Source organism: Lutjanus erythropterus, chromosome 10, assembly GCF_056507025.1.
Source record: "Lutjanus erythropterus isolate fLutEry1 chromosome 10, fLutEry1.hap2, whole genome shotgun sequence".
NCBI lineage: Eukaryota > Metazoa > Chordata > Actinopteri > Lutjaniformes > Lutjanidae > Lutjanus > Lutjanus erythropterus.
The window spans coordinates 5,471,500-5,487,154 of NC_139326.1; the positions used below are offsets into that span (position 1 = coordinate 5,471,500).

Below are 15,655 nucleotides of genomic sequence, written 5' to 3' on the forward strand. Positions count from 1 at the left end.
AGATAGGGGTGGTCTGATCTATGAGTACTGAGTATTAATATATTAATATTAATCATGGCCAAACGTGGTCCTGGAGACACCTGCTGTAGCAAAAACTACCACAGAGGCAGATTTGAGTAGTCTGCTGGGTGTTTATATGCCTATGAACAGATTTTTTTCAATGCAATAGCATCACAGCTGTGTTAGATGCAGTTACTAAACTTTACAGATGTGTGGCTGAGATCAGAATGAAGGCTGAGTTCGAAGATGGGTTCGGTCCGAGCCATGAGCACTGAGTAGCACTCGCGAATTGCAAAGATGGTTGTTACTGTTACTGAATGTGTACAAATCATTTGGTGGTTAGTGATTACTGTGAGCAAGTCTGTATCACAACGGTCTTAACCCATGCACCTCCACCACTTTAACCTCATTGCCCCATAGATGACTCACAGCCTGCTGATGGGTGCCTCCTAGACGAGTGATCACATTTCAGACTCTGATGTGAGGCTCAATTAGATTGGCTCCTTCGAGCTTCCCACTGACACATACTGTACATGTACAGTACAAATGAAGGAATGAGAGCACTTTAAAGTCTTTTCAATCATTTGCTTCTCAAAACATCTTAGATCAGGCACTTCTTGAGGCTTGCAGTGAAATGGATTAACATAAGTAGCACCCTTTTAACATAGAATTTTCAGCTCTTTACATGCCATAAACACACTATTACCACCCTGACGTGTCACCGTCCATTGAGCTCCTCCATCCATCATGACAGATATCGACCCATTTGACTTGAATCTTAAGTCTTTCTTCACCACTGACATTTGTATTGCCCTCAGGCGTCCAGATGGATTCACACTTCCCTACAATCTAGTTAGAGAAACCTTTTTATGGGAAATGTCGGTGTTATTTGATTACAGCTCATCGCTCTCCTCCTTGTGCATCTCCTGGCCATTTCCTCCTGTATCCCCTCATAAGGCTGAACACATCAGGTTGAAAGACAAAGGAAAGTGAATCAGAATATTTAGATTCTTCAAACATCGTGTTCAGTTTTAATGCAGGTTTATACGAGAATGTTTCATGATATACTCTCATAATGTTTGTGTCTGAAACTTGAATCAATAGACGACTTTTTATTGACAATACATTGACAAATGGGCATAGTTTGTATGGTTTGCTCAAATTTGTTTCTGTTCTGAAACTGAGGAAAAACACACGTTTAAATGGTCTTACTGCCTTCTGAAGTCACGTCAGGCGAAAGAGAGATTGCATTGTCATACAGTTGGGGTCCATCAAGGTTTGAGATGATATATGAACTGAATCCACCGCCCAGACTTTGAGAGAGCCAACAGTCTTTCAGAAAATCCTCTCTGTCAGTCACTGTGGTCGTCAGTTTATATTCCCACTAAAATCAGCTTAGCAACCACTGGCAGTCAATAAGTGAGCAGCTGCAGACACCTGAGAAACCCCTCAGAGTTGCTATCGTTTTGTTTGCCACGGTCAGCCGACGGAGGAGAGTCCACGGTCTTGGCCAGCGAGGACTGAGGCAACTGTGATGACGCTACAGCGGTACGCCCTCTGACACGTCTGAATCGTTCGAGCCGTATCTGTTGATGTAGCTGAGCTCTGTGGAAACGGGCACCGTGGGCTCCTTGATAACCTGCGGAGGAAAGATAATTTTCACTTAGAGAGCAGTACTGGAATTGCATAAATTGTTAAAAAGCTGAGACTCTTGGGGATTCAGTGAGCCCAGTTACATTCATGGTTGCCAATTCAGTGTTGCAAGACTATTTTTTAAATTTGACTTCACTGTATAAAATGACCTGCTGTGACCTCTAGGATAGAAAGCCTTGTGAAACTTCACAACCACAAACCCAGACACCTAGAGCATTCAGAGGATGCATGGTTTTCTGAGGTACATTGACAATCAGGGGGGTCCACAGATCCAGAGATCCAGAGAACAGATGCGCTCAACATCCAATCACCAATGGAATTCTTACAGAAATCCCAAAATGTCAGTTTTTAAAGCCAAATCACAGCATAAACTCTTCTGTGGTGTTCTTCAAGGTCTTGGTGTCTTAATGTGGGATTTTGGAAGAATTTTAATGACCATTTTTATATCAGTTTGTGAGTCATTGTACACCAAATATATGCAATAAATGTTACCAACCCAAAAGTTGCTGCAACAACTTATGAGGTATGATATCACCACTTGAATAGGTGCTCAAAGAAACCACAATAGTTTTTACAGATTTATGACCAGAACAACTTGACACAGTGCTGAGCTGCATCTCCAGCTTTCAGATGATGTGTGGCACATCTGTGTGGCAAATACTGATGACCTGTTTCCAGAGGTGTAGTGCTGTTTGTACCAAAGTGACACTTAAATTGTTGTTTTGCCGCCTACGGTGACAAGTTTGCATACATCATTCACCTACAACTTGGCACAGAATCAAATGTTAGACTGATTTCATGAATAGTTTCGTCATGTTGAGAATATTACATGTCAATTAGTCTGCATGAGCGTTCTCTCTCGCTCCCTCTCTCTGATGTGACTGTGAGTCTGCATTACACTTTTCTCATCAATTAAATGTCAATATCTTGTCTCCCACTGGGAGTATTAGCAGCGTGCAGAATGCATACCATCTATAGAAAACAACTGAAAAAAATGATACTTCTCACGGCAAAAACTGTGCACTGTCATGTTGATTGTGCAAATTACGAATATTCTTTTTCTTCCCTTGGAGAAAAAGTGGCAGAGCATCATTTCCAGTGCACTCAAGCAGCACTACACCTGTGACGATTTACCTTTAAACATCACCTGCCCCCCCTCTAACGTGACAAAGCTGGGTCTATGTCAGGGAGGGAAGGATTGAGTGTGCAGTTGACTATGTGATGCCTTTTACTCACCTCATCAAACTTTCTCTCACTGTAGACTTCATTCTTGTCAATAAACGTCAGCATGATCCAGTCACAAATAATGGTGCACTGGAGGATTAAAATAAAAAGAAGGGAAACCGTTTGTGGTGGAAAGAGTGATAGCTTCTGCTTCAAAGGGTCAAGATAAGACAGGAATGTAAATAGTTACTCACAATCCCAACTGAAGTCATAGCGGTCACTGTGCTGATGATGGTTGGGATGGGACTGAATTTACCAGCCTGAGAAAGAAATGCAAATAATATAATGATAGGAACCACAACGAGCTGAAAGGAAATGATGGAGTATCCACTTACATGTCCATGAACGATGACATCCAGACGGATGCCATAGGCCTTGATGAGTGTCCGAGACTCCACCCCGTCCTTACTGTAATATTTGGCAAACCTGGACAATTGGAACCACAAGAATAAAAGCAAGGAAAGTGACCACAAGCCAAAGTGACAAAAAGTTTAAAATACTGATCAGAAAAGTCAGTAGTTCATGATGGAGCTCACCTATAATAGTAACCAGAGCTGGCTTGATCTTTTCGCAGATCAAGACGACGGAAGGAATATGTAGGTTTACAGTTTGAAGGATCGATGTCCAGGTTGCACTTCCAGTTGATGAAAACCCCGATCACTCCTCCCTGAGCAAAAACAGCAGCAATACTACACCGTCACAAAATATGTGCTGCTCAGAATGAGATATATGGACATAATAACCTGTCTTTTTCATTTTTTCCACATTTAAATCAGAAATCTCCATGAATAAAAACATTAGCACAGTTTGTGGTGCAGAAATCATACTCACAGTCCTGCAGAGTTCACTGAAATTCTCCCTGGCTTGATCTGCGATGTAGCCCAGGCGGAAGTTTGGACAGTAAGGCTCTTTCTCCGCGTGATAATGACACTTATTTAGGTATTTCTGCATGTCACGCTTGTTTGAAGCATCTTTAATGTTTCCCCTGCCAAAGACGAGAACAGGAGTATCAGTATCTCTGAATCTCTGCAGCTCTTCTAATGCCTGAAGCATTAATTTGCCCTCAGTGTGTGTGTGCATGTGTGTGTGTAGATGTACTCTACCTCAGCACTTTAAATTTGGGGAAGTGGATAGAGTTCCTGATAAACACTGTGAAATTGATGGCCTCCACTAATGCTGGCTCTCTGTTGAAGACACCAAATTGTCAGTTAGTTTCAGTCAAACATTCTGTTGCTAGTAGTTAGTAATATTTTGTCAGATCTGTGACAAAGCATTAAACCATGGGGCCTAGTTTTTTATTACATATTTTGCACCTTAGCATTGCCTATCCACCCAAAACTACAAAAACTGGACTTAAACTCTGAACACTCCTGTAAAAAGGCCTGGTGTGCCAACATAACATCTTTGCATATTTTGTTTAAATTCAGGGTGATCAAAAACTCTATCTGTCTTACCGTACAACGGCGTACTCCTCAATAGGACACCAAGTCTGGATCTCACAGGTTTTGAAGGTGTGGTTGTAGTACTGAACACATCTGCCGGTCCTTCTGCCTGAAAGAAAGTGTTCAAAAAATATTTTAAAAACTGCAGCAAATACAGATCAACCAAGCTTGAAGTAAGGTAGTGTGAGGAACAAAAGCAGTACCGTGGCCGTCAAAGTCGACCTCTCCCTCGACACAGTCAGAGTCTGTCGTACAGTTGGCATTCGCAACTTTGAAATACTGAAGTGAAATAATACAGATGCTCGGTCATGGGAGAAGTGCGGTGTCTAACTGCATACATGCTGCTGTTTTTGTCATGAAGGCTTTTGTTGACCTCTCACCTCAGCGCAGGTTCCTTGCTTCTGATCGTACGTAACTTCTCGTCTCAGTATCGTACTGATCACATCACCGCCCTTTGAGGGAAATACCACAAAAACACCACAGTTTAACAGAGGAGTTAAGATACTGGATGATATTCATGAGGGGGGCACTGTTAGGTCTTTTAACAGTCTAAAGCCTATTATTTTTCCATGGTGGGCCACATGAGAAATTGATCAGGCTGTCGTGGGCCAGACACAAATGATATAAGACAGGCTAATATTTTGTTGGCAATGTCCAAAACTTTATTTTTTACAGTGTACCATGAATGCTGCATACAGGTTGCAATGATAGTAGCAGTAGAAAAACAATATAAACAACATAGATGTGCAAAAGTGAGTGAATAAAGTTAGAGTTTAATATAAAAGATTCAGTTCATTATCATTAGTAATGAACACAGCACTGACCCCTTTCAAAATAAAGGTCTGATAACAGTTTAATGGTAAGCAAAATGCTACTGACTGTCTTTGCTAGATTTTTAATTTTTGGTATTTCCATGAGGACCTTGCAGGCCACATGAAACCTTTCAGTGGGCCGCATCCAGCCCCCGGGCCATATTTTTCCCAGGCCTGGTCTAAATCTGGCAGGCAGATCTCAAAGAAAGTCAGATTCAAGCACTCTAGAATAATTTCAAGGTTTTCCAGCACTTTACAGCTGTATTAAAAACACATTTATATACATATACTCAAAGTATTTTTCTCACTTCTTTGTCACATTAAATCAGATGTTTTTGTGCTAAAAATAATCAAAAGTATGTTTCATGAGAGCGTTATACAGATGGGTGACAAATTAAAGAAAACACAACAAAGTTTCATGTTTCAGAACATGTATTCAGACTTTAAAAATCTGCTTCGCTAATCTAGTCAGTAACCTAATCTAGGTATCAATATTAAAGTAACGTAACTTGATTACTTTGCATTACTATTGGATTACTTTTAACATCAGCAGTTTGGCTGTGTGGCAGACATTAGCAGTCGGTCCTTCCTGTAAAAGTTTCTTTAAATTTATGATGAGACAAGATAATGATGAAATCTCCACCTCATGGCAGCTTTTTTTCAAAACATAATGAGTTGGCAACTATCAGATTAGCTGGTTTCACTCAGACCACAGTGACTCATGAGACTCTTTAAATGTTCGCACGGCATGTGGTAGTTATTGTTCTTTATTTTAAAATCTATGTTAAAATTGTAATCCTGCTAATAATCCACTGTTTTACTAAATATAACTGTAGTCTGATTGCATTTCATTTTTTTGTAAGTAACGTTGATGCACAAGACATCAAGGTGGTAATTAGCATCTGGTTTATCCAGAGATGTAAAATGCTCTTCTGTCCTCATCTAGTTGTGTTAGTTGATGCTTCACTTCTTTAGAATCTTAATCACTTGGATGCAGAGTGGATTAAAAAATTGCTCGTGCTGGGTTGGAAAGTAATTTTGTGTGAGTGGACGGCCTCTGATGTTCCTGTTGTGGTCTAACCAGCTTTATTATCTGGCAGAATAAAGTAGACCTTCATATGCTGAAATGGAATAATGGGGAAACCTGATGGAAGCTCGACTCATCCTTAAATTCTCTTGCCCTCCATCTTATTGTGTGCCATGTTTTTAAGTTGTTTGCTACTATTTAGGTTTTATTTTTTCCCTTTCTCATTTTCTTCAATGCATTATTATTTAAAGGGGTTGTTCTTACTGTTTTATCTTTGCATTTTATTGCCGTCTACATTGAGTACGCTGTATGTAGCATCTTTAAAGATACTGAAAATAACTTTACATCTAAAACAGAAAAAGTCAGCAGGGTTTGAGTAATGCTGACAAAGTATAAGAGGTGAGACTTACTTGACTGTACTGAAGCATTTGTTGTGGACTCACCTCTGATGGTCGAGCGTACTCCGCAGTGTCCAAGATATCATCTCCATGCACTGCTGTGCCTTTCATGAGCGTGTAAACTGAGCTCTCTGGACGAGTTTCACTCTCCTGGTAGGCTTTCTGACTTATGAAGACATACCTTCAGGATGATAGAACCAGACAGACCCAATATCACATTTTCTTTCATGATGTCAATTTATATTGCAGGTGTCACGTTACCTTGGATCTGCTCAGCACTCTTCGCTGAAGCCAAGAGAAGGAAAAAAGATGACGCACCTCAGTCATAAAACTCAAGACATCTAATCTGAGAAATAGTTGAGGATTAGAAAACAATAAAAAAAATCAAAGTGTGAGTACTGTTCTCCTCAGCTCATATTACATGTCTAATAATAAACGGAGAGACTCAACCACAGTTCTTGACATCAATTATGTTTCCATCAATTATGCTGTTTATTTGTCTCCAGTTAATTGGAAATGAGAAGCATTTCCTCTCCATAATTTATGGGTTTGAGAATTTAAAGTCACAGTGCATTTTTTCCTTATACACTGTTTTTAAACACAAAAACATTGCTGCAAAACACATTTTTATACTTCACTGTTATTCCTAAAAGAAGCATTAAAACAAACACATGATACATCAAGAAAGTGAAATTACCAGAACCTTTCACTTTTAACACATTTGTGGCCATGCAAATACACAAACATGAAGCTTACCAGATGAAATAGGTGATCACAAGAAACTGCACAGCTCTGTAAATGACTCCAAGAGTTCTGTTTTTAACCACCATCACCTTCGGTGTCTCATAGTCCCAGAAACCAAGAAAATACTCCTTTATAAACTCACGCAGCCCCATGATGAACTTTTCACACATCCTGAGATTTCCTTGTAAAATCAAATTTTTTTCTAGCTTTTTGTGTCTCTCACTATTTTTCGTTCTCACTCTCTGCTCCTGCTCTGCTCCAATCTGCATCTCTCTCAAGCATCATCTGGCACCAACGGCCAGGGAGGGGGATGAAGAAAAGGGGGTGGGGCTCTGATATGGTTGAATCATGTATTTTATTATGAGTTTATTCTGATGACTTTACAAGCTTTACGATGTTTCTAATTAATCTGAAATAAGTGCATACAGTTTTGCACAGGAATTTATTTTATTTAGACATTTGTAAATCTTTGCATCTTGTTTTTAATAGGTTGAAAATGTTTTATGACATTGTTGTCTTGTTTTAAGTGAATATTATGTATTTATATTTTTTTGTTTCATATTTTATTTTATTGTATACATATATTATATACGGGTGAAGATGGAAAATAAAGATGAAAATGTATATACTAAATTGTAGTTGTTAATGAAAACTAGATTTTAAAAAAAGACTGCAATAAATTAAAAAAAACTTATTTTGGAGGCATTGGTGCCATAGAAATAGTATATATCTATTATTTGTCTATGGTTAGCGCAGACACACAAATATAGCCTGGATGGTGTAGATATATGCGGCATGTCTAAGGTTTGTGTGCATTAATATACAACAAAAATTTGTCGAGCAAACGCGAGACAGCCAGCTTTGTTTTTGTTTGTTTGCTTTTTTTGTTTTTTATTCAGGCGCACAAACGGCTAACCCCTCATTTGGGTCCTCGCCCGCCTCCTCCGCGCATGTCAGACGACACGTGCATCGGCTGCTGCTGTTGGTAGCTGGTAGCGAGCGTCTCGTTCGCCTTTGGACTTAATCTGTAGATAGTTAAAATTTCCTAAACTTGTGTGAAGGGTCACATATCGTTTGTAAATGGGAGGTCTTCAAAAGAAGAAGGTAAGTGTTTATATCGCGCTAATGTCAGGCTGAGGCACGTTAACTACCATCGCAACATGGTTAGCTCGTTAGCTAAATCAGCTAGCTAAAGATTGTTTTTATTAAACGGTGGTATCTGTTGGGCGCAGATTAGCATTTGACATCCAAGTATTTAGTTAGCCTGACTATAAATTACGTTATCTTGTTTGTGGGAGTTCAATTTGATCGTCTGTGCTTGTTTTCTAGTATGAGAGGGGCTCTGCCACCAACTACATCACCAGAAACAAAGCTCGCAAGAAGTTGCAGCTGAGCCTCCCAGACTTCAGGTAACGTTATGTAACAGAGTTTGACTTTTCACATACAGTTTTGTATCATAGTGTCTGATTTATGCCATAGTTTAGCTATACACATTTAGCTATGATGGTTCAGGTTTTCTTGAAATTGTTTTAGAGAGGTGATAATTCAAGTGTATGGTTTGTATCGTAGCACTTTGGGGCTACATGCTGATGTATTTTATTGCTTTTCACTTTGCTGTGTTGCTGACAAACTACCAACACCACTTAGTATAAGACAGTTCAATTCATCAGCAGTACAAACTGCAGACTAGTGTGTTTTCACACCTGTTGTGCTGCTCAGTTGGTCCAGATAAAAATAAATAAATTATACCGTGTTGCATTTTAGTTCTGGTCTGGTTCCTGTTCACACAGAGTTTTTACAAATGAACAAGGGGAAGTAAACACAAAGTTTTACAGACTGACAGGTACTTCATTGATTGGATAGTTCAGTCAGTTATCATACTACATCATCCAGACCTACATTGGAAAATCAAATTTCGGTAGTTTATGCAGCACCTAAATGCTTTTAATACATATATTTATGCTGTTTGGTGTCATTTTAAGCATTAGGCTAGTAGTATAATTAGACTGCAAGTTGACCCCACATTCTGTCAGTCTTCTTGAACAGATTTCACTATCTGCAGATGAATTTATAAGTAGTTTAGCTTTTGAAATAATCAGAAGTAATCTAAAATCACTTACCTGCTATCATAAAATGTAAATCCTGTGGCTGTTTTGTTTGCTTTCAGATTACAAGCAAACTGCACCAGAGACCTTTTGAGTGGTCTTGTTTGTTTTTTTTTGTTTTTTTTTTAATCCACATCAGGCTTCAGTTGACAGCTTTCAGACTAGCCCACTAACCAGGCAAATGCATACAGGTCTGTTTTAACAATACAGGTTATGTGTGAAAGCACCCAGAATTCTGTTAACATTTTTTAAAATAATTTGGTCCATAAGGTGTCGGAAACAAGTACATATCTAAACTTTTGAGGAATCTCTTGTTTTGTGGGACCAACAGTCAAAAAAAAGTATATTCAGATCAAAATTATATAAACCAGTGAAAAGCAAGCAGGCAGGCAAGCACGACACACACAAACAACAGCCATGTCACTGATTTTTCTCTGATTTTCAGGCGACTATGCATCCTTAAAGGCATCTACCCTCATGAGCCCAAGCACAAGAAGAAGGTCAACAAGGGCTCCACAGCACCGAGGACCTTCTACCTGGTCAAAGACATCCGCTTTCTGCTGCATGAGCCAATCGTTGCCAAGTTCAGAGACTACAAGGTACCACTGACATATTTTTTTCTGTCAAGTTCAACACAGCGTATGAACATGCTTATAAGAAAGAGTTTAATTTTAACGAACTGTAATTTGTTCCTTGTTGGTGGAAATTCTTGTTTCTCTGGTATTTTCTCCATTGATGATTTAAAATGTGAACACTGTCTCATTGTCAAAATGTTTCATCTCAACAGGTATTTGTACGCAAACTTAAGAAGGCTTATGCAAAAACAGAGTATTCCGCCGTAGAGAGACTGAGGGAAAACAAGCCGGCCTACAAATTGGACCACATCATCAAAGAAAGGTGAGACACTGTTATTCTCCACACTGAACATAGGAGGGCGTTGTTGAGCTTAACTGACAGATTCTGTGTCAAGTCAAATTAGAGAGAATCAGCTGAAATGAGTTGGGTAACTGCAAATTGTGGGAAACTGTTTGTGAAAAAAAGAATCTATAATGTTTTTAAGAGATTTTAAAATACTAATCAACTTATTTTATTGTTTATAAAATTAAAAAAAAATTGTTGTTTTTATATTGTATCAAGCTGTGTTGCCTCACTGGTTTACCTTTGTGTGACAGGTTCCCCACCTTCATCGACGCTCTCCGTGATATCGATGACGCCCTCTGCATGTGCTTCCTCTTCTCCACCTTCGCCCGAACAGGAAAATGTCACGTCCAGACAATCCAGCTGTGCAGACGCCTCACCGTGGAGTGGATGAACTATGTGATTGCATCTCGTGCTCTCAGAAAGGTGCCAGTTTACATCACACAGCAACCATCTTTGTTTGTCTGATATAAACAAAATGTGGGGGTTCATTGACCTGTTCTGTAATTATGCTTCTCTGGTCCCGACAGGTTTTCATCTCCATCAAGGGACTATATTACCAAGCTGAGGTGATGGGACAGCCCATTACATGGCTGGTGCCATATCAGTTCGCTCATGATGTAAGTGAATAATGAATTGCAGTTCAGTGTTCGTGCTAATAATATGCAGTTATTTTTTCACTATTATGGGATTGAACTGAAGGGTGACAGCTCTGTCAGCATTTGGACTCAATCATGGCTTTGATTAGACTTCAGGCAAACCACATTTGTTTCTGAAATTAGATCAGGCTGTCTGCAATGTTATTAGCAAGTGATCAGATCGGATTTATGTGTCCAGACATCACCAACCTATCCCCATGCTGTGGTAATGACGTAGTTGTCAGCAATATTATTATAATAATACTGATATTTGTAATACATGAGCTGGTGATGTGGCTTCCACATATGGAAGCATTAGAAATGGAGATCCATCGCCCTTGTTGATGTCACCGATAGTTGACAGTCACAGGCCACTGAGCCCTCTACCACTGTAACATCATGATTTAAAAGTGCCTTAGAACTAATGAATATGTGCAGTATTTAAAGAAATGTCAACCAGAGTGCAAAAATGAAGAATTAAAATTATTACAATAGCACCATGTGCCTGATTTACTAATGTGTAAACAGTATAATCTGAATGCAATCCTGTGTTGTATGACAATAATAAATTACCTTGATGCTGCTCTGCTAGTTGCAGCATGGATTCAGTCCAGCTGCTCGGATGCTCTTCCGTCACTCTGCATTTGATGTTGGTTTGTTTCCAATTGGAAAATGCCAATATTGTATTTCATGTTTGTGATTATTATAGGTGTGTGGTTTGTTTTTTTTAATGTCCAGCCTGTCTAAAGTCAGTCTGGATATGTCAAAAAAACAGATTTGTGCTGGCAGTCACAACAAGGCTGTAAAGTCAGCAGTGTTGTTGTCAAACCCAAGAAAATTTTCGGTAGTGTAAGCTGATTTTGCAGTGTTACTCTTTTGCATAAATTACATTAAAAGTAGCTCACTGACTGCTCCAGGGATTATAAATAACTATAAATGTTTGCACTCAGGGTCATTTATTTTACCATTGAGACTCAGTTTAATTCTGGTTTTTGCTCTTTCAGCACCCAACAGATGTCGACTACAGAGTAATGGCAACTTTCACAGAGTTTTACACCACTCTCCTGGGCTTCGTCAACTTCAGACTGTACCATTCCCTCAACCTGCTCTACCCACCAAAGGTATCCAGTACTCATCACAAGATTAAAATGGCTGTGTTGTATTTTAGACAAATTAGATTAGATTTATGGCTGTTTGGTCACCTGTTGGCACATCTGGACGGTGTTAATGCCTTCCCTCTTTTTGCAGCTGGACATTAAAACCGAGGCAGAGCTGAAGAAAGAGGATGAGGAAGACTACGCCATGAACTCAGAAAGCTACCTGGAGGTGAGGCTCTTTAAAGGATCCATTAAACCGTTTAATCTTACCTGTAGTGGTCTCTAATCACACAAAATGTAAAAATGTCCATGCTAAAAAGTAATGCACCAGAAATATAAGCTTGCACATGTTGACTGGGCACCGGAGTGCAAATATTGATTGATTTATTTAGTGGTCAGATTCTTCTGTATCAGCACCCCTGCTGTGCTGATGCAATGGCCTAATTGAAAAGATTTTTTTCCTCTCACTGCATCTGGTGGTTTATTTCTATTCCGGTACAAGATAGAGCAGACATTAAACTTGATGCAAAGCAGGCCTTCTTCATGCATAAAGGCATCGTTAATAGCAATGGAAAAAACAGGAGTAAACTAATATTAGAATGTAGGGTACCACACGTCTTTCTGGACATTATCAAAGTTATAACTTAAACTTGTGTTTAAGGTCACGGAAAAATTATTTGTTATTCAAAGTAATGATGTGCAGTTGTGCCTATAAATAATAAAAGTGGGGATTGTTGTTCTAATATGTGGTTTTTGGCTTTGCAGAAACTCTCAGCTCTGAGTGCCAGTCTGGCGCGGGTGGTTTCTACTGCAGAGGAGGAGGAGGCTCAACTCGACCAGTTTCCTGTTGAGGATGTAAGAAAGCCAGTTCCCTAAATATGATTGACTGTATCTTGTCTACACTTACAATAAAACTTTGATATCATAGTCAGGATACTGAAAAATGTCGTGCGGAAAAACAGCAGCTGATAAACTAATTGGTCTCTGAGGGCGGAGGTGAGAGGTCGCATGTCTTTGTCAGAGGAGTTGAACCTTTTTGAGGTGTGAGACTGGGGGATTACAGCTTCATATTAGTTGCTAGGGACAATATATTTCTCGCCTTGGGATGCTTGTTGGTCCAGCTATTTTGAGGTTCTCATCTGTGGGCCCTGTTCCACCAAGGGACTTTTCAGGAGCTCAAAAACTTTACCTGGATTTCAACAATATGAGCCCAGGTCCAGTTTTGGCTCTTGGGTTGACAAAAATAGTCTGTCTGGACTCAGCTTTTTAATATCTCAGGAAATATCAGGGTGCAGTGCTGATCCTCCCTGATTTGGTCAAACACAAGTCTTAAAACTGCTGCAACATGTACAAAAGTATGAGATATTTTCTGTTAATGCTTTTCTTCAGGAGGACATGGAAAAGATGGAGGCGAGGGAAAAGGAACAGAAACAACTGGAAGCTCAGAAAAAGATTTTTGAGGGGCTCAAGTTCTTCCTCAACAGAGAAGTGCCCAGAGAGTCGTTGGCTTTTGTCATCAGGTGAGTGAGAGCTGCTGAAAACATACAGGACATTTTTACAAGCTAAATTAGACAGAAAGAAAAATGTGTGTACACCTCTAACCTGTTCTGTGTTGTGTCTCTTTTTGCTGCCTTTCAGATGTTTTGGTGGTGAGGTGTCCTGGGACAAGTCGGTTTGCATTGGCAGCACATACGAGGTGACAGATGAGACCATCACACACCATATTGTTGACAGACCCAGCATCGACAAACAGTACATCAACAGGTAAAGAAATGTTGTCATTTTCATTATATTTAACACTCTTCCACTTTGCAAACACATAAAACTCATGGGGTTTTTATTCTAAGTGCATGTATATTATATTTCTGAATCCTGAAAACAGGAAGTCTGCTGATTGACTGTGCTCCTGTCTACTCATATATCACCATATCCTCCACAAAGCCTCCTTTCAGAGTCGTCTTTCCGCTCTCTCGTCTCAAAGCAACCCTTCTTCATCATGTTTAACAGACCCTGTCCTCTTTCTTTATCATGCTCTGCATTTTCAAAGATTCACGTCACTTCCGTCATGCCTGCAAACTCCTCCATAAATTTAATTAGGACAGATGAAATATCCTAACCAATATAATTAAGATATGCAGTCATGATTTCATGTCAGATCAGAGAAATAAACGTGTCATAGGAGGTTATCTCTGTTTGTTTTAGGTACTACATCCAGCCGCAGTGGGTGTATGATTGTGTCAATGCCAAAATCCGCCTGCCTGTAGAGGACTACTTCCTTGGAGTGTCTCTGCCCCCCCACCTCTCTCCCTTCGTGGACGAGAAGGAGGGAGACTACGTGCCCCCCGAGAAACTAAAGATCATGGCCTTACAACGAGGAGAAAAACCTGGTACGGACACACTTTCATGCAGTGCAGGCAACGTCATTGGCTCACAGTGATTATAATTTGGATGTCAGTGTATTTACGCCACAATCAGTGGTCATGCCTTGATTACACACAGGTGATTGCTATTTAATTATGTGCCTTCTAAAAATATGTATATGTATGTATATGCACCAGCAATAAAGTGCATCATAGTAGGTGAATAGATGTGTAATCTGTTATGATTTATTTGATATGATGATTATTTTAGGTAGCTGTGTTTCTGTACACTTTATAGAACAAGTATTGCCGTAAAGAGGTTGATGGAAACAAAATTAGAAAAACACAGCTTGTGTTGTTGACAAATCAAATATGAAGCCTGAATGGGATCCATAATTTTTATAGGCTATGAAAATTCAGAGATCATACACATAATTTACGTATTTTATTCCATTATAGCCCAAGAACAGGAGGAAGAGGATGAGGAGGAGGAGGAGGAGGAAGAAGACGACGACGAGGAGGAAGAGGAGGAAGATGACAACGATGATGATGATGATGATGAGGAGGAAGAGGCAGAGGAGAAGAATCTTAAGAAAATAGAGGAACAGAGATCCCAGGACAAGGTAAGAGACGTCTGAACCCTTTTCATTTCTTGCCGTCAGTCTTTTTCCTGTTTCTACAATCCGGTGGAACTTTTATCAACTCATCTGTCGTCTTTTTAGTCTCTGCAAGTCAAAGTAACGCCTGGGAAGGTGAAGGTAGAGAATGCAGCACGCTTGGAGCAGGAGGAGAAGGCAGAGGAGAAACGTCTGGCCATCATGATGATGAAGAAAAAGGAGAAGTACCTCTACGACAAGATCATGTTCGGGAAGAAGAGGAAAATCCGAGAGGTGTGTTTCTCCACGTTATCGATTGAATATGGATTCAGGAGTAGATAAGGCTGTTAGTGCAAATAACATTCTTTCATTTTTAACACTGGAGCCTTTATTTTCAGTGTCAGGCGTCTTATCTTGAGCTGGGAATGTTTTAACAGTATTGTGTGTAGCTGCTGTTGTGTGTAGAGTTTCAAGCCCAGCGATGAACCATGGAGTTCACTGACCTCTGAAATGCCTTAACTGCATTCAACATTCATCCACTCTCCTCTTACAGGCGAACAAGCTGGCTGCCAAGAGGAAGGCCCACGATGATGCTGAAAAAGCAAAGAAGAAAAAGGCCAGAAAATGACTCTTATGATGAT

At 39.8% G+C, this 15,655-nt stretch overlaps 2 protein-coding genes across 2 annotated transcripts; one reads left to right on the plus strand and one right to left on the minus strand.

The window, feature by feature from the left end:
- Positions 1 to 1,012: 1,012 nt before the first annotated feature.
- On the minus strand, positions 1,013 to 7,571 carry p2rx2 (purinergic receptor P2X, ligand-gated ion channel, 2). The gene is made up of 12 exons (XM_084729434.1): positions 7,313 to 7,571; positions 6,602 to 6,737; positions 4,700 to 4,771; positions 4,523 to 4,598; positions 4,332 to 4,428; positions 3,981 to 4,061; positions 3,709 to 3,862; positions 3,414 to 3,544; positions 3,213 to 3,303; positions 3,072 to 3,137; positions 2,890 to 2,967; positions 1,013 to 1,639 (listed from the first exon to the last, which is right to left on the minus strand). Exons 1-12 carry the CDS (start codon positions 7,567 to 7,569, stop codon positions 1,541 to 1,543), a joined length of 1,338 nt encoding a protein of 445 aa, XP_084585560.1. The 5' UTR covers positions 7,570 to 7,571; the 3' UTR covers positions 1,013 to 1,540.
- A 673-nt stretch (positions 7,572 to 8,244) lies between these two features.
- On the plus strand, positions 8,245 to 15,655 carry pes1 (pescadillo ribosomal biogenesis factor 1). Its single transcript, XM_084727988.1, has 15 exons — positions 8,245 to 8,404; positions 8,630 to 8,709; positions 9,851 to 10,004; positions 10,193 to 10,302; positions 10,578 to 10,749; positions 10,854 to 10,943; positions 11,966 to 12,082; positions 12,210 to 12,287; positions 12,824 to 12,913; positions 13,448 to 13,578; positions 13,697 to 13,822; positions 14,261 to 14,445; positions 14,878 to 15,041; positions 15,141 to 15,308; positions 15,568 to 15,655. Exons 1-15 carry the CDS (start codon positions 8,381 to 8,383, stop codon positions 15,640 to 15,642), a joined length of 1,764 nt encoding a protein of 587 aa, XP_084584114.1. The 5' UTR covers positions 8,245 to 8,380; the 3' UTR covers positions 15,643 to 15,655.

Excerpts from the sequence above, each read along its gene's own strand:
- p2rx2 (XM_084729434.1), bottom strand. The coding sequence starts at position 7,569 with ATGCAGATTGGAGCAGAGCAGGAGCAGAGAGTGAGAACGAAAAATAGT. Across the intron at positions 3,138-3,212 it reads ATGTCATCGTTCATGGACAT|GCTGGTAAATTCAGTCCCAT; the intron begins GTAAGTGGATAC and ends TTTCTTTCTCAG. Across the intron at positions 2,968-3,071 it reads CTATGACTTCAGTTGGGATT|TGCACCATTATTTGTGACTG; the intron begins GTGAGTAACTAT and ends TTAATCCTCCAG.
- pes1 (XM_084727988.1), top strand. The coding sequence starts at position 8,381 with ATGGGAGGTCTTCAAAAGAAGAAG. Across the intron at positions 8,405-8,629 it reads GAGGTCTTCAAAAGAAGAAG|TATGAGAGGGGCTCTGCCAC; the intron begins GTAAGTGTTTAT and ends CTTGTTTTCTAG. Across the intron at positions 10,750-10,853 it reads CATCTCGTGCTCTCAGAAAG|GTTTTCATCTCCATCAAGGG; the intron begins GTGCCAGTTTAC and ends TGGTCCCGACAG.